The 25,492-nt window shown below is 41.8% G+C and overlaps 1 protein-coding gene across 2 annotated transcripts in view; it reads right to left on the bottom strand.

Moving 5' to 3' along the window:
• Positions 1-1,631: 1,631 nt before the first annotated feature.
• LOC137321608 (mucosa-associated lymphoid tissue lymphoma translocation protein 1-like) overlaps positions 1,632-25,492 on the bottom strand; it is a 137,026-nt gene continuing 113,165 nt past the window's right edge. For both annotated transcript variants that reach the window (XM_067984066.1, XM_067984074.1), the window contains exons 16-17: positions 17,122-17,247; positions 1,632-7,259 (exon numbers count right to left, since the gene is read on the bottom strand). In XM_067984066.1, coding sequence (XP_067840167.1) covers positions 6,759-7,259; positions 17,122-17,247 — 627 coding nt within the window. In that variant the 3' untranslated portion in view covers positions 1,632-6,758. The remainder of the gene's footprint in view (positions 7,260-17,121; positions 17,248-25,492) is intronic.

Raw genomic sequence — 25,492 nt, 5'->3', positions numbered from 1 at the left:
CATACTTTTATGATTATCACAACTAGCAGCAGTACCACTAAATTCTTGTTGATGTCAGTGTTGAGCTATTGGAAGTTACTGTTCCTAACATTACCACAAGTAGCAACTTCTACCATTATTAACCTACACTTACGCCACAGGTATGTCATCAGAGTTTACATCACCAGTACATTGTTCATCACCAAGAATGGCTTGGTAATCCCAACACTGACCGAGCTGGCTGAGTCCTGGAGGACATAGCTGCCAGACTGGGCTTGCAGCAGGTGGTGAGAGAACCAACATGAGAGATTAACCTACTTGACCTCGTCCTAACCAAACTACCTGTGGCTGATACATCTATCCACAACAGCAATTGTAGGATTTACCACCGCACAGTCCTTGTGGAGACCAAGTCTTGTCTTCACACTGAGGGCACCACCCTCCATCCCGTGTGGCACTTCCACCGTGCTAAATGGGATAGATTAAGAACAGATCTAGCAGCTGAAAAGTGGACATCCATGTGATGCTGTGACTCATCATCAGCAGCAGAATTGTATTCTACCACAATCTGCAACCTCATGGCCCGGCATATTCCTCACTCCTCCATCACCATCAAACCAGATGACCAACCCTGGTTCAAAGAGGAGTGTAGAAGAACATACCAGGAGCAGCACAAGGCGCAACTGAAAATGAGGTGCCAACCTGGTGAAGCTACAACACAAGACTGCTTGCATGCTAAACAGTGGAAGCAGCATGCTATAGACAGAGCTGAGCTATCCACAACCAACAGGTCAGGTCAAAACTCTACAGTCTTGCTACATTCAATGGTGGTGGACAATTAGGCAACATCCCCACCCTCAGTGATGGTGGATACAGAATTTGAGACATGATGTGTTAAGTGTAGCATGCATGGGACGAAAAAGTTGACTTAGGGCGTATGGTTCCTAAAGCTCTCCACCATTGGGGTTTTCCTCGTGTCGTTTCTGGTTCTGTTGTAGATTAATTGATAGAGATTGATTGCTATGATTAGTCAACAGCGCCATTGTTATTGTATCATGTGACTACCAGGATGTTAGAAGGCGAACTAGATGAACCGTGGTCTTTTCTCGTTTAGCAATTCCTGTGTTCCTATGAAAGCAGTTCCATTGTTTCTCATCATGATGGACGGGGCCGTTGGTTCTATACTTCATGGGTCAAGAATGTTTGTACATTTCACACACCTACTCTGCCATTCATTCATTAACTTCTAAAGCATCAATACAACAATTCCCAATCACAACTGCGTTACAGTGTCCTTTTCTTCTGCATGTGTGTTTTAATTTTTTTCTTACTTTCCTTTTCTGCTTTTTTCTCTCTTTCTTAATCAATTTCTTTCTTGCCCTCTCTTGATTTCTCTTTCTGTATCTAATTTGACTCTAATTCACCCTATTTTCTTCTCTGTTGTTCACTCTGTGTCTTTCTCCATCCTTATTGGCTAAGGAGATAGACCAGTGGTCATGATGTTCATGCGGTCCCAGATGTGACGTTGACATCGTTGCACCATTATCACTTCGACGTTCCAGCAATTTGCGACGAGGTAAAAAGTCCAATTAACATCGCTTGTTGTGAGATGCACCATTTTAGCAATTTCTGGCCCATTGTTAGAGTCACAATATGGTTAAAGAATGTTTAATTACAACTATGTAGAAAACATTTCAGAATACAAAAGTAAATTTGAACATTTTCAACAGTTTTGACGTGGCTAAAAAACAGTAGTAGTATTGCTTCGAGTACTGTGAGCTCTTTGTTTTTCTATTAGGTATGTGACAATAACGTAGCTTGTACATGTTTACAAAATACATCACAACGCAATGTGTAATAAAGGGACTATTTGATTAATGCAACAGGAACAATGTTTGAGAACTTTGTGCAGACCCATAATGCACATCTTAACAGCTTTTGAGAAATGGAAACAAATAATGCAAGAGCTAGCATTTTCTTTTTTCCTCACCTCCTCTCCTGAAGATGCTGACTCATAATCTGTACGTTTCCATGCGTACTGGCTACCCACCAGTACTTCACCCAAGTGGCCATTCTATGTGTGAAAACTTAGATAGTGAGCGTGGACAGGGTAGTTGACTGTGGAGGCCGCGTGAATTTCCGCAGGCTGGCAGCCGGTTCCAGCCTGAAAGAGGTGGGAAATTGGCTAGCAGCATGTTAATGAGGCCCAGTGGTTAAAATCACTACACAGTTAAGATATCACATCTTCATGCAGAAGATGCTGAATATGTGGAATAACCTACCCATGGAGGTGTTGGAAGCAGAGGACATTATAAATTTCAAGAGAGTGATGTTTACATTTTTGGCAGATCCTTCTCTCCTACTCTTTTCAACCCAGTTATCATTTGGGTTAGCTGTAGTGTATATGGTGTTTTACATGTCTTGGCCCTTTTATTGAATAGATGAAACATAAAGTGAAGTATGAAGTTTGTGAGCTTTGTGACTGGCCTGATGGTTAAAAATAATGTTTTCTGGTCCTCTAGAGTTCTATATTCCTACGGTCACAGGAACATATCTGGAAGGAGGGGGGAAGAGAAAGGGAGTTTGGTTAAGTATGTCTAGTAATACATCATAAGGAAATATGATCTCCAGGAATTTGGTTGTCTTAGAGAGTGAGGGCAGAGTTCTCAGAGTTTTTCCTCTAATTGGCTCCAGGTCTATGTTTTTTTTTGCCTTTCCTGGGAGTTAGTAATTACTAGCTCTTGAGGGAGATGGTGGATGAGGTTGTATTGTCTAACTGAAAGGGTGGGCATTAATTGGCATGACCTCATATGTTCATATCCACAGGTAGAGAGATAGAGGGGGCAAGGCTGTAGCGAGGCCAAAATCACTCCAAAAAAAACTTCTCGCTGTATTCCCACCCACTGCCATTTTAGTTCGGGCACTATAAATATTTGTTGGAAGGGTCCAGATGGCGCCATAAAATGAAGCTTGAGTGGTTTGGGAGTGGCATCTGAATATTGAGATGTTTTAGTCTTAAAACACAGTGATCCGGAATTTCCACGGGGGTTGTCACGACCTCCCACCATAACTTTGGCGCAGACCCCCGAGGAGGGCCAAGTGCCCTCGGAAGGGGCAGGAAGGAGATAACATATTATGACCGGCGGCCATGCAGACCAGGTTCTGGTCACACTTGTCTGTGCAATGTATATAGCAAAAACCTAAATGGTTTATAAAAGTTTCACCAAATATAGTGGACAAAGGAAAACTTCCTCACAATGGGTCTCCAGTTCTATCTTTGTATTTGATAATAAAGCTCACTTTCACTAAGGCAATGCTGTTAATGCTACAATTCTGGAATGCCTGAACAATGATTTCCAGTCTAGCTCTAAAATAAATTTAGGGTTGAAATTTAGGGGGACTGAGAGAGATGAATTATTGTGAATGGCTGTCGAGTAAAAACCACTGCGTCCTCATTGTGTTGAAATCAAGACTTACCACCGCATCTTCTGCTCTAACTCGTTCTTTTCTAGAATCTCAAAACTATGGAACTTCTTACTCCCACTGTCTCCTCTTCCTCCTGCAAACTACAAGTTTTTAAAATTTGGATTTGGAATCTCCTCAACACGACTTCCTGGCTTACTCCCATCTTTTGCTACAATTCTTTTACCCTTGTGGTCTTTTGCACTATAGGCCTTGGCCCTTCACCTAAGTTTTCCAATAAATAATGATAATCATAGAATCATAGAATGATGCAGCACACAAGGAGGCCATCAGGCCCATCGTGCCAGTGCTAGCTCTTTGGGAGAGCTATCCAATTAGTCCCACTCCCCTTCTCTTTCCCCATAGCCCTGCAAAATTTTCCCCTTCAGGTATCTATCCAATTCCCTTTTGAAAGTTGCTATTGAATTTGCTTCCATCACCCTTTCAGATAGTGCATTCCAGATCACAACAACTTGCTATGCAAAATGTTTTTTTTCCTCATGTCTCCTTTGGTTCTTTTGTCAATTACTTTAAATCTGTGTCCTCTGGTTATTGACCCTCCTGCCACTGGAAACGGTTTCTCCTTATTTACTCTATCAAAACCATTCATGATTTTGAACACAAAAGTATATGATTGTATGCTGATATATTGAATGTATGCTGAACACGACACAGAAAACATTTCAAAACACCTGTTGCAACGCAGTAGTTAAATCTCACCATAATGCTATAAATTCATGTTACTGTCATTCACTGCATAGTTCTAACAAATAAAGCTTGTATAATGAACATGAGTTTTGGTTGGTTCTGGAATGGCTTAGGCACTCTGTTGACAAATAAATGGGTTGCAACTTCGACACAAACCTTTCTCATATTTGGCTGTTTGGCATTGGAACCGACAGAATCTTTTAAAAATACAAGGGCTCCAAAATTCTACAAGCGGCTATCCCAGCAATGCCCTCCAATATTGCCCCCCCCCCACCCCCCGGGGTTTGAAAGGTGAGGGCACCTTGTATGCATGGGGCAGGTGGGCAAATGTACTAATTCAGGCGCATCTTTGGCACCTGCCTGCCCCATGCCAGTGGAATTCAGTTGGCCACCTATGGGAGGTGGGGAGCTGCCCAGTGCCCCCTGTCCATGGCACTGATCAGATCGGTCCCCAAGGAAGAGGTCTTCTTCTTTATGTTTTTTTTTCTCTTCAGGGTTCAGACTTCTAGCCAGGCCTGGACCCCACCAGTGGGACTTTACACATGCCCTGGTGGAGACTGGTACATCTCACTTTCCTCGGTATACCAACCAACACTAGCAGGCTGTGTCCCAATTAAGGCTCAGGAGGTTGATCTCCTGAGACAGGGAGTCCCTGTCTAGGCCCTAACCCCAGCCTGTCATTTGCCTGGTAAGAGGCAGATGGAAGTTCCACAAGTCAACGTAGAAACTCCTGGAATATGGTGGAGACCAATGTCACCAGGTCTCTCCCATTTCCTTAGGCATTCCACTGATCGCCTGTCATGAATTCAGTGGGCAAAACCTCAGAGGAATTTCAGGGCCATGAATTCTTCCAGAGAGCGCCATTGATAAAGAATATTTAGGACATTGCATGACAACGAGGAGGTTAAGTGTATGCTGTGATTTTCTAAGAAACAGATAAATATTATTGCACAGTTGTCTACTACTGCAGTAATATCATTAGATAAAAAGATATTATCTTTCTAAACATACCCCCACCCAAGAAATTGTACAGCTTCTATAATAGGAGAAATGTAGTTTATGTCTAAGTTTATAAGGGATACTGGGAGATGGAAACAGAATATCATAAAAGCAACAACCACCATCAGAAGTGAGAGTTAAAGGATGGGGTAGTGTGGTGTGCTGGCACACTGTTCTTTCACCTCAGGGCTGAGTTAAAATCCAGCCCAGATGGGACATAAATCACCCTCCACTGATGTAAGGAATGGAATGTAAAATGAGTTTGGCCAGTCTTAATCCAACACTTAGCAGGTATGAGTCTACAGAACAAAACGTATTTGGCATTAATTGACCACAAGGATAGCTGATGCAGAAAATTGAAATGTAACACTGGTACACTATGAGATGCTCTTCTGAGGTGAACCCTTAAGGCATATTATTGAGGCAAAGTACAGGGAACTTTATACCCGATAGCTGCATGTGCTATCCCTTACCTGGGAGTTCTGAATGTCGATGCTGTTGCTGGAGTCAGTGGTCAGTCCTGCTTTAAAAATTATAAACCTGCTCATCCCCAAATATGCACATGAAATGGTTTTATGTGTTGAAATCACTAAACTCATGCTCTAAATGATTTCATGTCAATTGATATTAAAGTATCATGTCCACAATCAAGCAGGAAGGAGTATGTACAGATTGGCCACTAGGACTAAAAGGAGCACAACTGATGCAATTTCCTTTTGTATTGACTACTTTATAATGTGTGACTCAGTGGAGTGCGCAGACATTGTGTGTGTGTGTGTGTGTGTGTGTGTGTATGTTTGTTATGGGTCATAGGTCCAAGCTGTATGGATAAGTTCTGTATTAGAATGTGACACAGCAACCCGCTAAAAGCACAAGTTATTCTTTGATCATCCTTCAGTACCATGTCCCAGCATATATCTATATATCTATATTAAAGAATGAAGTCATCAGTGGTTAGCTGAAGTGGCAGATGCACTCTGAATTTCTAAGAGTACTCCTGGATTTTCAGGCTACCGCTGATAGTATAGGACCTTTGAGTAAGGGAGATTATTAAAGAAAGTTCAAGGAATATTAAACATTTCCTGATGAGATACACATCGATATATACAGGTATACAGATATATATTTTGGAGATAGTGGCCAACATTCTCCTCTCCAATGGAATCGCATTGAAGGTGGTAGCGGGGGGTCTTTCTCCCTGCCCATTTCCTACATGTCTGACCCTAGCCATCATTAGGAAGCCTGCCTGGGGAGGGGTGAAAAATGGCCAATGACCTCCGAGGCTGCCCAAATTTTGAAAAAATTGTTGACCAAAACCCACCTACCCTACGCAGTTGATTGGCCTGCATCCGACTGCATAGACTAAGTTGGCTCTTCAACTTTTAAAAACTCTCCTCTACGGTCCTAACAACCCTGGATGCTTGGTATTCCTAGTGATCAGTGTTACTAGTGTGCAAATGATGGGAAATATCTTGGATGATTTTTCCCATCATTTGCGTGTCATTAGGCTGTATGTATTCTATATCCTGTAACTTCCAGTGGGGTGCCAGCATTGCTCCAGTGGAAAATCCTCCCCAGTATATTCAGAATAATTATTTGTGCATTTACGCTCACTCAGTGAACTGCAGGCAGTCAGTGAAATCAGACTGCAGATCATTGATATCATTCTCAACAGGGACATTGATCTCCCTTATGTTGCTACTACAGAAGCGAGGTCTTTGACCCCAGTCTGACATGAGTGCATATGTGGTATATTTACAGCTGTCAGAAGGAATGGTGCAGCCCATAGCACCCATTACAGCCGAATTTGGGTTGTAGACCCCGAGATGAGAGTTATCTTGATAATGTTGGTTGTGATGGTGATGGTAATGCTCAAATTCCGGACTATACGTCATGCTTCGCACTGGACTATGAGACGGGCTGTGCACTGGGCTGTGCGATGGACTGTGAGGCATAGGACAGGTCACGAGGCAGCTGTTCCTCCTGATAGTACGGTGGATGTCCAGCTTTGCGATGAGCGGTTTGCCTACGTCTACCTCCTTGGCTTCTTCTACAGATTCATCGAGTCCTTGGTACTGGTACCGAAGGCAGACTGTGAACACTAGCCGCTCCTACAGCAGAAGAACATGAATTGAGGTCTTTTTTTCTCCATCATTTTATTTAAACAAACTAAACACAACAAACGGATTACAAGTTGAAACAGGAAACTGGATAACATTTAAAAACTAATGGCCCAGGTAAAAACATTTCTTAAACTTTAAAATAGAAAAGCCGTATACCGATTTTTCACACTGGTATAGTATGGGTGTGTATTCTCAACATGGCATTTATAGTATAACTGTCTTGGAGTTTCTCCCGCTTTGTTGTTGTAACTTAGATGTGTTATGTAAACCTACTAATGTTATGAAATAATGAGAAGACACTCCTCCTAAAAAGGTTACTATGTGAATAGGATATTACAAAATAGAGATTGTTCAAATGAAGTATTATAACCTTGTACTATGTTTTTCAACTTGCAAAACATGACTGTGGGTTGTGGTTGTTACAGCTCGAATGAGATTATCAGAAGGACATTACTGGCAGAAAAATAAATCTTTAAATTCTGATATATATATATATAGCGAACATCTGCACTCAAAGGGGGTAATTTTTCACTTTGTCGATAGTGTAAAATGAGTGATAGCGTAAAATTGTTGATAGCGAGTTGGCAGCCCACTTTACATTTCTCCCGATTTTTATTTCCATTGACAAAAGAGAAAAACAGTTAAGAGATGCCTGAAATACACTCACTTTAATAATACTGTATACTTTCCATCATCTCCAGTGTATTTGCCACTGCCTAGCAAATCTGGGATACCCTTTCCACATGGGCGTAATTAATGTCTTATCTCCTGCATGTCAGAATGGTGGGAAATAGCATGCAGGACTGGCACACCCACAAATTAATATTTGAATGAAATGCCCACCAGTTCTGAGTCAGGCATTTCCATCAGCCTAGTCCCCCTCTCCACAGGAAACTGCAACATGGTGTAAAGCGATTGTAGGAACATGGGAACAGGAGCAGGCCGTTCATCACCTCGAGTCTGTTCCACCATTATTGTGGCTGATCTTGTATCTCAACTCCATACCACTTGATACCCTTTACCTGATGAAAATCTACCAGTGGATTGTAGTTCCACTGGGGTGAAACTGGTGACCATTTGCTACTCCAGCTATCTGATTGATGCTGCAATAATATGCAGTGGAAAATCCTGCCCCATATCTTGGTCTAGGGGAAAAGTTTCATTCTGTTTCCTGGGCGACCGAATGGTGTTGTCTTCCATTCAGCTCACATCCTCTAGCCCAGCTTTGTATGGGAGAGTTGTAACAATCAATGGGCTGTAGGTTCCCATCCGCGGACTCCGATATCTCACATGGGTTCACTGACTTTTGAAATTGTAGTAAAGGTAACATATATATATACACATCCAATATTTATAGTAAACCCAGACTGTTTATCAAAGTCATTTTCCACAGCTGGGATGAGGCCAGTCAACTCTTCTTCATGGCATTGAGTGGAGAACCAAAAAACAGTTGGGAACTTTACCAGGGAAAATGTTTTTTTTAAACAGTTGTTTGGGGTGGGGTGGGGTGGATTGGAGATAATGGGAAAATTGATCTCACCTCTCATAATTTTACACAGTTAGGCTGATAGGGTTAGATGAAGAGGGGTGGGAGGAGGCTCATGTGGAGCATAAATACAGACATAGACCAGTTGGGCCGAATGGCCTGTTTCTGTGCTGTAGACTCTATGTAATTCTATGTAATTTATGAGCGTTTTTCTTGTGTCAGCTGTCTATGGAATGTTATTCTCAGTGGTTGAGGAGACCCCATTCCATGGACCTCCCTCTACTTAATCTTCAACAATAACAACAACAAATTACATATCTATAAGGGGTAATTTTACGACTTCATTTTGCTGACAGGGAGCCTTACTCACAAGTAGCGCATATTAATTTTAATGGTCATAAAATCAAGCACAACACAATAGGGTTGAGCGAGGACAGAGAGAGGTCAAAAGACATGGATGAGAATTTTAGAAGTTGATACAGTGGGAAAAGGTAGTCAGTCAGGGGGCGATTTAAAACTGCCGAACATCCATTTCTCACCACAAAAACGGGCAGCCATTACAGAGAAGTACATAGAATGTACAGAACAGAAACAGTCCATTGAGCCCAACAGGTCCATGCCGGTGTTCATGCTCCACACAATCCTCCTCCCTCCCTACTTCATCTAACTCTATCAGCATATCGTTCTATTCCTTTCTCCATCATGTGTTTATCTAGCTTCCCCTTAAATGCATCTATGTTAGTCGCCTCAACTACTCCTTGTGGTAGCGAGTTCCACATTCTAACCACTCTTTGGGTAAAGAAGTTTCTCTTGAATTCCTTTTGGATTTATTCGTGAATTTCTAATATTTACGGCCCCTAGTTCTGCCCACCCCCACATGTGGGAACATCTTCTCTACAAAGCTAGGTGGGAATGTAAGCTGTGAGGAGGACACAAAAAGTCTGCAAAGGGATATAGACAGGTTAAGTGAGTGGGCAAGAAGGTGGCAGATGGAGTATAATGCGGGGAAATGTGAGGTTATTCACTTTGGTAGAAAGAATAGAAAAACAGAATATTTTTTAAAATGGTGAGAAACGATTACGTTTCAGAGGGATTTAGATGTCCTTGTACATGAAACACAGAAAGTTAACATGCAGGTACAGCAAGATATTAAGAAGGCAAATGGCATGTGGGCCTTTACTGCAAGGGGGTTGGAGTACAAGAGTAAGGAAATCTTGCTGCAATTGTACAGGGCTTTGGTGAGACCACACCTGGAGTAATGCGTACAATTTTGGTCTCCTTACCTAAGGAAGGATATACTTGCCTGAGAGGCGATGCAACAATAGAAACATAGAAAATAGGAATAAGAGTAGGCCATTCGGCCCTTCGGGACTGCTCCGCCATTCAAAATGATCATGGTTGATCGTCTAACTCAGTACCCTGTTCTTGTTTTTTCCCCATATCCCTTGATCCCTTTTGCAATAGAAACATCCCTTTAGCAAAGGTTCACTAGATTGATTCCTGGGATGAGAGGGTTATCCTATGAGGAAAAATTGAGTAGAATGGGCCTACACGCTGGAGTTTAGAAGAATGAGAAGTGATCTCATTGAAACATGTAAGATTCTGAGAGGGCTTGAAAGGGTAGATGCTGAGAGGCTGTTTCCCCTGGCTGGAGAGTCTAGAACTAGGGGGCATAGTCTCAGGATAAGGGGTCAGCCATTTAGGACTAAGATGAGGAGAAATTTCTTCACTCAGAGTTGTGAGTCTTTGGAATTCTCTACCCCAGAGGGCTGTGGATGCTCAGTTGTTGAGTATATTCAAGACTGAGTTTGATAGATTTTTGGACTTTAAGGGAATCAAGGGATATGGGGATCGGGCAGGAAAGTGGAGTTGAGGTTGAAGATCAGCCATGATCTTACTGAATGGCGGAGCAGGTTCGAGGAGCCATATGGCCTACTCCTATTTCTTATGTTCTTTTGTCTACCCTATCAAACCCTTTCATAATCTTAAAGACCTCTATCTGGTCACCCTCAGTCTTCTCTTTTCTGGAGAAAAGAGCCCCAGCCTGCTCAATTCTTTCCTGATAGGTATAAACTCTCAGTTCTGGTATCATCCTAGAATTATAAACTGGATGGCCAGGTAGTGAAGGATAGAATACTGGAGCCTAGTCTTCAGCTGCTTCCAAGTCTTTATTCACAGAGCTCCACATTTATACCCACACCACACCCTAGATCAGCTCTCTTACAAATTGATACGAAAGTTCCCAATTGATACGCACCACCTGACACTAATTATCCACCAATTAACACTAATTGATATAAATAACAAAGATACAATTAATACCTAGTAAATCTTTTTTGCACCTTCTCCAATGCCTCTATATCCTTTTTATAATATGGAGACCAGAACTGTTCACAGTACTCCAAGTGTGATCTAACCAAGGTTCTATACAAGTTTAACATAAACTTTTCTGCTTTTCAATTCTATCCCTCTAGAAATGAACCCCAGTGCTTGGATAGTTTTTCTTATGGCCTTATTAACCTGTGTCACTCCTTTTAGTGATTTGTGTATCTGTACCCCCAGATCCCTCTGCTCCTCTACCCCATTTAGACTCTTATTTTCCAAGGAATATGTGGCCTCCATATTCTTCCTACCAAAATATAACACTTCACATTTATCTATATTGGAATTAATTTGTCAATTACACACCCCATTCTGCAAGTTTAGTAATGTCTTGCTGTATTTTGTCGCAGTCCTTCTCGGTATTAACTATATCCCCCAATTTGGTATCGGCAGCAGTTGAAAATCCGTGAAGGGTGGGGGGGAATGGAGCGTACCTTGGCCGCTTCACTGATACCCAAGGCCTTCCTGATGCAACTTTCAGATGGGTCTCCTCTCCCAGGCCTGACCTGCCGGTCGGCTTCGTGTGGGAGCCGGCTGATTTCCCACCCTCTCACAACTGGCAAGGTGCAGCAGTGCCCGCACCTCGCCGGCAGCATTCAAAATGAGACCCGAAACTGAAATTGGCCATGGAATTCTGTATAACTTGGGGCTAGGAACCGCTGTAAGGAGAACATTGGAGAAATCAAGCCTTGAGGTGATAAAGGTACAGTTGAGGCTTTGTGGTTGTGGCCATTATTTAAGGGTTCAGGTAAGCAATGATGTGAAGATGAAAGTAAGTGCTCTCAGCAATTGACCAAATGTGGGGTTTTTGAAGCTCAGGTCAGGGTCAAGTAGGACACTGGGACCACATACCTTCGGGTTCATTCTTAGCAAGCAGCCAGAAGAGAGATGGAATCGGCATTGCTAGGCATAGCAGGAACTGAACGGGATGGCTTTGCTCATGATATGGAGGTGGTGGCGCTTATGATGGTAAGTAACCAGTTCTTGGGAGTGCAGAACTACAGCGCACAGGTTTAAAATTAATATGGCTCTAGTAAGACAAGAGATAGGAAGACTTCGCCCCTCCTCCCTGCTGGTTATGTGGACATGCTTCTAGCAAACGATCCTGTGTAAAGAGCTGGTTTTAAGGTTATCGGGATATTTGCAGTTGGTGCAAATTGGCTGTCATTTTTTTTTTACATTTCCAGTGATTACACTTCAAAAAAATACTTCATTGGCTGGAAAGTGCTTTGCGATGTACTGAGGTCATGAAAGGCATGATATAAATGCAAGTTCTTTCTTCTTCCTTTAGTTATGGATTGAGATGATCAAATATTCCACAGGGCATCAATAGTTCTTGTGTTACTAGGAGCAGAGGGCTTGTTGTCTGCACAGTTCCGATATCAGGGTGATTATCTTTGCAAATTAGGGAGTATTTATGTCAAAATTTGCCTCTAGTATTGATTAGATAGGGTGGAGTTTGTGGTAGGGTAAATTTTACCAGGCTTGTGATGGGAACAGGTTCTGTTGTGTCATGTTTTCTTATGTCCTTATGAATTTTTTTTTGTTCATTCTGGGAATATGAGCATCACTAGCAAGGCCAGTATTTATTGCCCATCCCTGGTTGCCCTTGAGAAGATGATGGTGAGCCGCCTTGAACCGCTGCAATCCGTCTGGTGAGGGTGCTCCCACAGTGCTGTTAGGTAGGGAGTTCCAAGATTTTGACCCAGCAACCATGAAGGAACAGCGATATATGTCCAAGTCGGGGTGGTTTGTGACTTGGAGGGGAACTTGGAGGTGTTGGTGTTCCCATGCACCTGCTGCCCTTGTCCTTCTAGTGGTGGGGGTCACGGATTTGGCAGGTACTGCCAAAGAAGCCTTGGGGATTTGTTGCAGTGTATTCTGTAGGTAGTACACACTGTTAGCCACGGTACTCCAGTGGTAGAGGGGATGGTTGTTTAAGCTGATCGATGGGGTGCTGAGCAAGCGAACTGCTTTGTTCTGGAAGTATCAAACTTCTTGAGTGTTGTTGTCGCTGCACCCATCCAGGTGAGTAGAGTATTCCATCACACTCCTAGCTTGTGTCCTGTAGGTGGTGAAGAGGCTTTGAGGATTCAGGAGGTGAGCCACTTGCCACAGAATACCCAGCCTTCGACCTGCTTTAATAGCCATGGCATTTATGTGCTGGTCCAGTTGAGTTTCTATTCAATAGAAATCCCCACATGTTGATGGTGGGGGATTTGGTAATAGTAATGTCATTGACTGTCAAGAGGAGGTGGTTAGACTCTCTCTTGTTTTCAATGGTCATTGCCTGGTACTAGTGTGTCGTGAATATTACTTGCCACTTATCAGTCCAAGCCTGGATATTGTCCAGGTCTTGCAGCATGCTGGCATGGACTGCTTCATTATCTGAGGAATTATTAACGGAGCTGATCACAGTGCAATAATCAGCGAACTGCCCCATTTCTAACCTTATAATGGAGGGAAGGTCATTGATGAAGCAGCTGAAGACAGTTGGGCCTAGCATGCTGTCCTGAGGAACTCCTGCAGCGGTGTCCAGGGGCTGAGATGAATGGCCTCCAAACAACTATAACCATCTTCCTTTATTCCAGGTATGACTCCAGCCACACAGTTGAATGCTGCCATGATGTCACCTCACCTCTGGAATTCAGCTCGTCTCCATGTTTAGATCAAGACTGGTGGAATGGGTGGACACATGGCAGATGAAATTTAATGCAGAGAAGTGTGAAGTGATACATTTTGGAGAGGTAACACAAAATAAAAAGGTACAATTCTAAAGGGGGTGCAGGAACAGAGCGACCTGGCGGTATATGTGCACAAATCTTTGAAGCTGTCAGGATAGGTTGAGAAAACGGTTAAAAAAGCATACGGGATCCTGGGCTTTATAAATAGAGGCATAGAGTACAAAAGCAAGGAAGTTATGTTGAACCTTTATAAAACACTGGTTTGGCTGTGTCTAACTCTGGGCACCGCATTTTAGAAAGGATGTGAAGGCCTCAGAGAGGGTGCAGAAAAGATTTACTGGAATGGTTCCAGGCATGAGGGACTTCAGTTACATGGATAGACTGGAGAAGCTGGAGTTGTTCTTCTTAGAGCAGAGAAGGTTAAGAGGAGATTTGATAGAAGTGTTCAAAATCATGAAGGGTTTAGATAAAGTAAATAAAGACAAACAGTTCCCATTGGCGGAAGGGTCGAGAACCAGAGAACACAGAATCAAGGTTATTGACAAAATAACCAAAGGCAACATGAGGAAAAACTTTTTTACGCAGCGAGTGGTTGTGATCTGGAATGCGCTGCCTGAAGGGGTGGTGAAAGCAGATTCGGTCATGGCTTTCAAAAAGGTATTGGGTAAATGCTTCAAGGGAAAAAATTTGCAGGGCTACGGAGGAAGAGCGGGGAAATGGGACTAACTGGATTGCTCTCACAAAGAGCTGGCAAGGGCTCGATGGGCCGAAGGACCTCCTTCTGCTCTGTAACCAATCTATGATTCTATGATCCTATGAAGGCGGTAATGAGATCTGGAGCCGAGTGTTCCTGGTGGAACGCAGACTGAGCATCGGCGAGCAGGTTATTGATGAGTAATTGCTGCATGATAGCACTGTCGATGACTTCTTCTAACACTTTGCTGATGATTGAAAGTAGGCTGATTGGGCCGTAATTGGCTGGGTTAGATTTGTCCTAGCTTTTTGTGGACAGGTCGCACCTGGGCAATTTTCCACGTTGTTGGGTAGATGCCAATGTTGTAGCTGTACTGGAGCAGCTGGGCTAGAGGCACGGCTAGTTCTGGAGCACACGTTTTGAATGAGGAGGGAAATAGAATTCCGGAAAGTTAGACTACAAAAGTTAAAATGCGAGCAACAGTTAGAGTATGTGTGTGTGTGTGTGTGTGTGTCTGTAGGGGGGAATCAAAACCACAAACTATGAGGTGTCCTACTTTAAAATGTATAATCCAAGCAACAATTTTGAAGGACTAAAAAGGTTAAAAGATTTTAAATGTAACAGCAACCGAGGAAAACACCAGGAAAAAAAAGCTTGGCAAAAGAGTGACGTGCACAGCTACATCTATAAAAAGAAAGATCAGGTTTTATTTTTGTTTACGCCTGGTTAATGAAACATTTACAAATACTGAACAATGTTATTAGAGAATGAGTGGAACTTTGTTTTTGCAATATTTTAGTTTCATATATCCCTCTGTGACCTAGTTCAGAGTATGTTTATAATGTTGCAGCCAGGAGCATTTCACCATGGAAAGTACACCAGTTGACGTAAATGAGAAAGCCAAACAGGTGCATTAAAGTTAAAGCTGCTGCATATGTCTCTGTTTCTTCCCTTGGCATGTCTGAATCCAAACTGAAGAGTAATGGTGTACCACAGAAGGGCTCTGTTTTGTTTGAAGTAAGGAATACACCAGAGACAACTTAGTAGGTCAGGAGATTCATTGAGAAGGCCTGAAATTGAATCTCAGTATTTTTTCCTTCCTGCATTTGACAATTCTCCAATAGACCAGTTAGATGGTCAATTCACAGCTGTCTTTAGCAGTCCAAATCTGGAGCTCGCTCCCCCAAAAGGCTGTGGATGCTGGGTCAATTTAAATTTTCAAGACTGGAATCAATAGATTTTTATTGGGTAAGAATATCAAGAGATATGAAGCAAAGACGGGTAAATGGAGTTCAGGTACAGATCAGTCATGATTTGATTGAATGGCAGAATGGGCTCGAAGGGTGTGGGTGTGTAGGTCCTGATGAATGGGCACAGAACCTGACCTGCTCTGGAATCCCTGTGCTCGCTGACCTACATTAGCACCCGATCCAGCAACACATCGAATTGAAAATTCTCAATCTTGTGTTCAAATCCCTCCATGGCTTCACCCCTCCCTATCCCCTCCAGCCCTCTCTGCACTCCTCCAATTCTGGCTTTCTGTACATCCCCGATTTCCAACGCTGTGCCTTCCACTGCCTAGGCCCTAAGCTCTGGAATTCTCTTTCTAAACTTCTCTGCCTCTCTCTCCTCCTTTAAGAGGCTCCTTAAAATCTACCTCTTTGACCAAGCTTTTGGTCACCTGTCCAAATATCTCATTGGCTCGGTGTCAAGTTTTGTCTGATAACGCTCTATGATGTTTTACTACATTAAAGGCGCTATATAAATACAAGTTGTTGTTGTTAAGTCATTTCATTTTTCTAACACTTCAAATAGGGGGAATTCTATTAGGAAGCCAATTGGAGACTATAATGGTGCTGGGGAGGAAAGAATTACAACAATTGACACAAAGGCCCATGAGAACTCAAGTATCGATTGAAAGAGAAAAGCAAAATAATCAAAATAGGGCTGAAATACTGCAGGTCAATGTATTTACCTGTGCCTTTTAATTCAGCTGATTTCCTATTAATTCTGGATCCCCATGAGTATTGTTTAGAAATGATTGCCTGCATGCCAAAACATCGGGAAGTAGCAGCAGCATGTCCCTCTTCTCAAAGGAATGCAGAAATGAGGCACCGCCTGTTTTAGACGGGTACTTCCTACACTGTTGGTTCCCACCCCTAGTAAACTACCACCGTGGCCTAAGGTGGGCCAGCTCTAGCGGGATGGAACTCCCACCCATTTTCCTCTACTATCAGCCCAATCTTAGCTGCTATAACAGGTGCCTGACACTGGAATATTTTGGCTTAAAATGTCAGCAGGATCAGTCGTGACCTAACATTTATTCTTTTCACTACATTTTCCTTACATTTTTACAAACCAATCTGAAGTTCTTTATTCAAATTTGAATTATCTGTTACTTCGATTTTGTTTGAGCACCAATCCCACTTGTATTATTTTATTTAAGTTGCTTAATTCAATTCACACATTTTTATTTTGAGCAAAAACTGACTTCAAATTAAGAGCAGTGCACTTACCAGATTGGTTTTAAATAGCACGGAATAAGAATCAGACATCATCTATTACAATGGTTTCATACCTGCATTCGGAATATGAACCTCTTACCTTCAGTTTCTGTAAGGCGCTCAGCCTGGTGTATAGGCACTGCTCTGGTAAATCCTTGGAGAGTAGGTAGCTGCCTGTTTCTTCTGGCGTTCCTTTGTTTGTCTTTTTAGGATCTATGTCTAGGTCCTGTTCTCATAACAAAAAAAATCATGAATAGTATTGGTTTGTGGTTTCATGTCTCAGGTATCAATCATGTTGAAAATAAATATAAATTAGTTACTGATAAGATCACTCTCATTCAGTTTTAGGTACAGCATGTTAGCTTTCAATATCAAAAATAAATAAGAGGTATTATGACCATATTATTACTTTATCTGCCTTAAGTTTGAACATGGTCTATAATGTGGATGTCTATTATTATCATTAACAACTAAAGAAAAAGATCACATTTGCTGTTTGTATAGTGTTTTACAGATAAAACATTGAAAAGCTGGAAGTGGTACGATCTTTGTTGGGCTGACAGTGAAACTTGAGAGCATTAAATTGAACTATCAGAAAAGACTTAACAGGCTAGGGCTCTCTTCTCTAGAAAAGAGAAGGCTGAGGGGTGACCTAATAGAGGTCTTTAAAATAATGTTGGGGTTTGACAGGGTTGACGTAGAGAAGATGTTTCCACTTGTGGGTTAGTCCAAAACTAGGGACCATAAATATAAGATCGTCACTAATAAATCCAATAAAGAATTCAGGAGAAACTTCTTTACCCAGAGAGTGGTTAAAATATGGAACTAGCTATCACATGGAGTAGTTGAGGCAAATAGCATAGATGTTTTTAAGGGGAAACTAGATAAGTGCATGAGGGAGAAAGGAATAGAAGGATATGCAGACAGGGTTAGATGAAATAGGGTGGGATGAGGCTCGTATGGAGCATTAAAAACCGGCACAGACCTGTAGGGCCGAATGGCCTGTTTCTGTGCTGTAAATTCTATATAATTCTATTAGGTGGCATGGTGATATACAGTGAAAATTTGAAAGTAACATACTACTGGATATGATGAATTTGCAATTTAAAAAAACACACAAGGTTTGATCAGATCATGCTCTGCCTGATTATCAAAACATTTTGCTACTACTGCATTTCTGCTTTATAACAGGTTTCACCTGATTTTCACTAGAATACATAAAGAACCCGACATTGAAATTGTTACGGAACAAAACATCTCTGTATACAAAGACAAATCAGTTCAACAGAATATTCATAGACTGTTCAAGCTGCACATTTGTGCTGGATGAGGAATCAACCTCATTGTTCTTCTCCAAACTTTCAGCAAGACATTGTTTTCCTTTTAAAAAACTGCACACAATGGTGGGGTGGGGGGGGATGATTTCCTCTGTGCAGCATGTGTAATGAATCCCATTTACAAAGAATGCGTTTGCGATTTTGCTACACGTAACACACAGAAGAAATCTTCCAAAAGTTGTCTCATAAATGATCTTCTGTATATAAGTTAGAACAACTTGTTTTGACTTATAAGGGTTTATTCAGTGATCCTGTGCTCCCAGCTGGACATCTCACTCAATGAGACCGTGGGTCAAATAATCATTTCTATAGTATTGTAGCCCCACCTCCACGGGTGCCCCCGTCAAGTGAGTTTTTCTGCTGAGAGGGCAGTATTTCTGAATTTACCCTATAGTGAAATGTCCTAGAGATGCATCTGATTACATGATTAGCTTTATTCATAACAGCTTCATTCAGACTGAATAGGCACCTTCACAATTTTCTGCCTATTAAAATGAATGGGTAGACAATCATGCAGAGGGCAATGACTTCTGCACCCAAATTCCTAATATTCACTCATGTTGTATGATGCTCTGTGCCAGGAGCATTATGTCATAAAATCTACCCCTATATCCACTGGATAATCCCAGTTGTTTAACTTGAGGAAATGACACTTCAATTGTACGCAGCCTGGGTCAGAGTCCATCTAGAGTACTGATTTCTGTTTTGGGCATCGCACCTCAGGAAAGATATATTGGCCTTTGAGGCGGGTACAGTGCAGATTCACCAGAATGATACCAGGTCTTGAAGGATTAAATTCTGAGAAAGTTTCATAATCTTGGTTTGTATTCCCTGGAAGGTTGAGAGGTGATCTCATCGAGGTGTTTAAAATGATAAAGGGATTCTATAGGATAGATACAGAGAATAGGGGAATCCAGAACAATCTTATAATGAGAGTGAGGCCATTTAGGAGTGGAATCAGGAAACACTTTTCACACAAAGGGTAGTAGAAATCTGGAACTCACTCCCCCAAAAGGCTGTGGATACTGGGTCAATAGAAATTTTCATGACTGAGACCGATAGATTTTTGTTAGGTAGTCAAGGAATATGGAGCAAAGGCAGATAAATGGAGTTGAGAATCAGTCATGACCTAATTGAATGGCGGAACGGCTTCGAAGGGCTGAATTGCCTACTGCTGTTCCTATATTCCTACTCAGTCAGCATTATATTTGGCAAATGTGGAAATTTGCAGGATTTAGTGTGACATTTCACGCAGCGATCAATCACTTGCCTTCCTTATGGCTTGTGTGTTCTTGAGATGAGCATCAATAGCAAGCCACATGGTGCTAGTGAACATTGTCCCTACTACAGACATTAGGTTAACTAGTCTAGCTAAAATTCCCTGACTCATACCCCATCTTTTTTTTTAATATTGGAATGACATTTGCTATTCTCCATCCTCAGGTAGAGCTCCTGCATTGGCAGAGCTCCTAAATATTTAACCAAAGTCTCCACATTCCCTCAACTTCATACACATCTAACAGATATTTCCCTTTCAAGTGTATGTCAACATACCAGTGGAGTACAATGAAATGCTAGTTATTCATTTTCCCATCACAGACATATACAGTGACATTTCTTCATCATACTTCACCATTACATTGATGCAGAATTCATCAGATGAAACATTATTGTATGGCATTGGTCACATAAATGGTCTGAGTAAGTGGCAACCATTTTAGTATTCTCCTGCCCTTAATGGACTACATTTTCTGAATGGTGCTGTTCTCATATGAACACTTACACACAATCGTACTGAATTACTTTAATCAGCCTGGTTATTTTAAATGGGTAAATGATTGTGATAAAAAAATTTCACAGAGGAATTTAGTACAAATGCAACATTGGTCAGAAAATATACCTTAACTGGACCACAGGGAGGGATACGTTATGACTTAAGTAAAATTATATCAATCACTTATTTAAACCTTGCATTAACCTCTGCTTACAGTAATAAAACATTTGCAGTTTTCAGTGTTCGCCCCAAAAATGTGAAGGGGCTTTCAATTTCTCAAACCATATATATTCTGAACTACTTTATTGTTTACCTCTTCAAGATTTGATTTCCTATTCTGTTTTTTTTTCTATGTTTCATAGCAGTGTTTTTATATTATATATGCCTGGCGTATCTAAAAAAAGACATTCTGTAGATCTTACTTTAATTTCAATTTTATTTTATTTGATGTATTTTACTCCTTTTCAATCCTCCCCACCCTGAACTTCAACTGAAAAGGTAGGCAGGTAGACAGCTGGATATCTTGTGGACAATGTCCGTGCCACCCTGTGGCCAGCTAGTGTGGGAATTCTGAACAGAACTGGGCTCATTGCCAAATCCTGCCAGCTAGGCATGCCAGCTCTGCTCTGCACTAAGCCTGAGGATCCAGTTGAGATTGACAGCTCACCATCTGGAGAGAATCTGAATGTAAAAGAGACCCAAGATTTGACTTTTATATGGATTTAAATACCATCTATGCTATTTTAAGATACTGAAGATACAAAAGCAGGTGCACATGATTATATTTACAAAATATATTCAGCTGGCTGCATGTTGAAACTATCTACTGTCACACTGTTAATGATAAGCATTGTGGTGCTGGTCCCGTAGTTTTGAAAGGTCACTTAGCCCAAGACAGGGTAACGAGGACCCTGAGTGGCCCCCATCCAATTGTGCCTGCTGTACTCCTACCCACAAAACAAGCCGATCTTTAGTTAAAATGCATTACTGAGGTACATGCTAGACTCATGCAACAATGAATGCTCTCACAAATGCTACCTGAATAAAATGTGTAAGAGGGGTAATCTTCTGAGTCCAGGCTATCAGCGGGGAGCCTCACCACCACCCCCACCCCCCCACCCCATCCCGTGCATGCTCGGAAATCACAGGCCCACAGTTTTCCAGCCATTCATTTTAATGGACGAAAAATCTTGGGCAGTGCACCCATGATTTCCTGACACGCAGAGTGGGCAAGCAAGGCTCCCCACCAGTAGCGTGAACTCAGAAAATCATCCCTAATTCTTCAACCAAAGTGAACAAGTTACTAGAGTCTATAGTTAAGGATAGAGTGGCTGAACACCTTAAAAATTTTCAGCTGATCAGAGTCAGTCAGCATGGATTTATAAAGGGTAGGTCATGCCTGATGAACCTGATTGAATTTTTTGATGAAGTGACTAAAGTAGTGGATAGGGGAATATCTATGAATGTTGTTTATATGGACTTCCAGAAGGCATTCGATAAAGTCCCTCATAAGAGACTGTTAGCTAAAGTTGAAGCTCATGGAATTGAGGGCAAATTATTGACCTGGTTAGGAAATTGGCTAAGTGTTAGGAGACAGAGAGTAGGGATAATGGGCAGGTATTCAAACTGGCAGGATGTGGCTAGTGGTGTCCCACAGGGACCTGTGTTGGGGCCTCAACTATTCACTGTATTTATTAACGACCTGGATGATGGGATAGAGAGCCACATAGCCAAGTTTACCGATGACACAAAGATAGGCAGCACTGTAAGCAATGTGGATGGAAGCGTAAAATTACAGAGATATTAATAGATTAGGAGAATGGCCAAAACTATGGCAAATAGATTTCAATGTAGGCAAATGTGAAGTCATCTACTTTGGAGTTAAAAGAATAGATCAGAGTACTTTCTGAATGGTGAAAAGCTCGAAACAGTGGAGGTCCAAAGAGACTTAGGGATCCAAGTACATAGATCATTAAAATGTCATGGACAGGTACAGAAAATAATCAAAAAGGCTAATGGAATGCTGGCCTTTGTATCTAGAGGACTAGAATACTAGGGGGTAGAAGTTATGCTACAGCTATACAAAACCCTGGTAGACCACGCCTGGAGTATTGTATTCAGTTCTAGGCACCGTACCTTAGGAAGGATATACTGGCCTTGGAGGGAGTGCAGCGTAAATTTGCTAGAATGATACCTGGACTGCAAGAGTTAAATTACAAGGAGAGATTACATAAACTAGGGTTGTATTCCCTGGAATTTAGAAAATTAATGGTGATTTGATCGAAGCTTTCAAGATATTAAGGGGAACCGATAGGGTAGATAAAAAGAGACTACTTCCAATGGTTGGGGATTCTAGGACTAAGGGACATAGCCTAAAAATTAGAGGCAGGACTTTCAGGAGTGAAGTTAGGAAACACTTCTACACGCAAAGGGTGGTAGAAGTTTGGAACACTCTTCTGCAAACAGCAGTTGATGCTAGCTCAATTGTTAACTTTAAATCTGAGATTGATAGATTTTTGGTAACCAAAAATATTAAGGGATATGGGGCGAAGGCGGGTATATGGAATTAGGTCACAGAGCAGCCATGACCTCATTGAATGGCGGAACAGGCTTGAGGGGCTAAATGGCCTACTCCTGTTCCTATGAACAGTAAAAATCATTTTTTTAAAAAAAGGCCAAAGATTTACAGAAATTAGATTGTGATTCTGTTTCAAAAAACACTTGTGACTCCATGATAGCAGTCACTGAGGAGCAGACTCCCAATTAGACTTTTACCCCCAGTATTCTAATGATATAAACAGGAATTATCCACCTTGGTGATGTCAACGTTCTTCCCATTACTGGCTGTTTGACTCAAAACTTCAGCACAACACAATGAATGACTCCAATTCTGAAATGTCGAGCAGCTTAGATTGAACAAGAAATGGTCATTCAGTTCATCTCAACATTTATGCCCGTGCACAGTGCCCTAGTAAACTATTTTACCTTCGGCTTCCCTTCTAGGTAATTACTTAATATCAATAAAATAATCAGTAATTTTTACAGAACTTGGGAAACCCTAATTATCATTAAATGATTGATGGTTAGGATTTCCTAATTCAATACAATCGGTCATCTTTTTGCAATAAAAATACCCCAGTCTCTTTGGAATGTTCTATCCCAGGAGTGTCCATGATTTACGAACATAGGAACAGGAGTAGGCCATACGGCCCCTCAAGCCTGTTCCGCCATTCAGTTAGTTCAAGGTTGATCTGTACCTCAACCCTATTTACCTACTTTGCTCCATATTCCTTGATACCCTTACCCAACAAGAATCTATCGACCTCAGTCTTGAAAGCTTCAATTGACCTAGTATCCACAGCCTTTGGGAGTGAGAGTACAAACATACGAACGTATGAATTAAGAGCAGGAGTAGGCCATACAGCCCCTCGAGCCTGCTCTGCCATTTGATAAGATCATGGCTGATCTGATGGTGACCTCAACCCTACTTTCCTGACTTCCTACTATAACCTTTGACTCCCTTGTTAATCAGGAATCTATCTAACTCAGCCTCCACCGCACTCTGGGGAAGGGATTCCACACACTCACAACCCTATGAGAGAATTTTTTTTTCCTCATCTCCGTCTTAAATGGGAGACCCCTTATTTTTAAACTGTGTCCCCTAGTTCCAGTCTCTCCCACAAGGGGAAACATCCTCTCAGCATCTACCCCTCAGAGTTCCAATTTTCTACTACCCTTTGTTTGAAGAAGTGCTTCCTGAATTCACTCTAGACCAATATACTTTCCTGAGGTTTAGTGCCCAAAACTGAACACAGTACTCCAGATGGGGACTGACCAAGGCTCTGTACAACTGAAGCATAATTTCCTCACTTTTGTATTCCAACCCCCTTGAGATAAAGGCTAACATTCCATTAGCCTTTTTGATTACCTTTTATACCTGTGCACTAACTTTTAGTGATTTGTGCACTTGAATACCTAAATCCCTTTGCTCCTCCACAGTTCCTAGTCTCTCAGCAGTAAGAAAATATTCCAATTTGTCTTTCTCAGATCCAAAGTGGATGACTTTCACTATCCCATATTGAAGTCCATATGCCAAAGATTTGCACACTCACTTAGTCTGTCCATGTCCCTTTGCAACTTCCTGCTCCCATCTACACAACTTACTGTGCCTTTAAGTACTTTTGTACAGTGCCTTTTTTCCTATTTGTTCCTCTTCCATATTCTGTCTCTATCTTACTAATCCTCTTTTGTATTCTCTCGGTCTTATTTCTATTTAAAATTCAATTTTACTTTATTTTTACCGAATCTACCCTATCCTATTTTTCCAAATCATTTCTTCCTAATACAAAATGAAGGTGCTGATTTTAACTCTGAGTGGGAGGGTGGCCAGGCGAGTTAGAAACTCATCCGCTGCTGCAGAAAACAGGCCTGGGCTATTTTAACTCCCGGGCCTCATTAACATGTTGCCAGAACAGGCAGGAAGTGGGTGGAAAGTGGCCGCTGGCCTCCATAAAGTCAGGCAGCCCACGACCACCCGCCAGCATGCAGGTAAGTAGGGAAGGGGGTTGCAGGGGGCTCTTGCGAAAGGGAAGGAGTGGAATGCAGGGCAAAGGAAGCCTAAACTTTCCTGTGAGGCCATTAGGGGCAAGTCCCGATCCTCTTCTGATTGGCTTCAGACTGGTGAGAAAACTACAGCGACTTCCCCACTCAGGCCTGAGTTAAATTTACAGTCTTGACCCATGATCTGCATATTTAAAGAAGGACCCCGTCGGCTTCAGGTGGATGCTTTTTCCGCCTGCTCAGAAGAGATGGTTAAAATCAGGATCAGCGTAAAGCAGGTGGGAAATCAGCGGGTAAGTCACCCGAGGCATTTTAACTGCCCATCCGCCCAGTTTCCACTGGTTAAAATCCCCTCTACGTTTTAAACACTCTAATTACTTGTTTTCTTCTGGCTCCTACTCTCTACTTTGGACATGGAAGTTTTAAAAATAAATTTCTGATTGGTTGAAAAGTGACTTAAAGGACCAGAGTTCCAGTTACGTGTTAGAACCTGGAATGGCCAATGCATTCCTGCAGTCCACAGTGCTCAGGAGGTTTATTATGGCAAAATATGATCCCAAAAATCCTATGTTGGAACAGGGCAGAGAGCAGATTAAAACATGAGACAGTCCTTTAAAAATCCAAATGATTTTTGAATTTCCAGCTTCATTCTTAATAGTACAGAACTTTATTTGGATTAAAGCCTGTTCAGCAGCCAGTCAACCGGCATCATTTAAAAAAATAATCGAACATATTTAATAACGATTTAAGTAATAGTTTTCAGATTTGAGTTTTCAGTCATACATCATGTCGCACTTGTT

This window comes from Heptranchias perlo, chromosome 1, assembly GCF_035084215.1.
Source record: "Heptranchias perlo isolate sHepPer1 chromosome 1, sHepPer1.hap1, whole genome shotgun sequence".
NCBI classification, from domain to species: Eukaryota; Metazoa; Chordata; class Chondrichthyes; order Hexanchiformes; family Hexanchidae; genus Heptranchias; species Heptranchias perlo.
The sequence above is the reverse complement of the archived record's forward strand: the minus strand, read 5'-3'. Positions and strand labels throughout refer to the sequence as shown.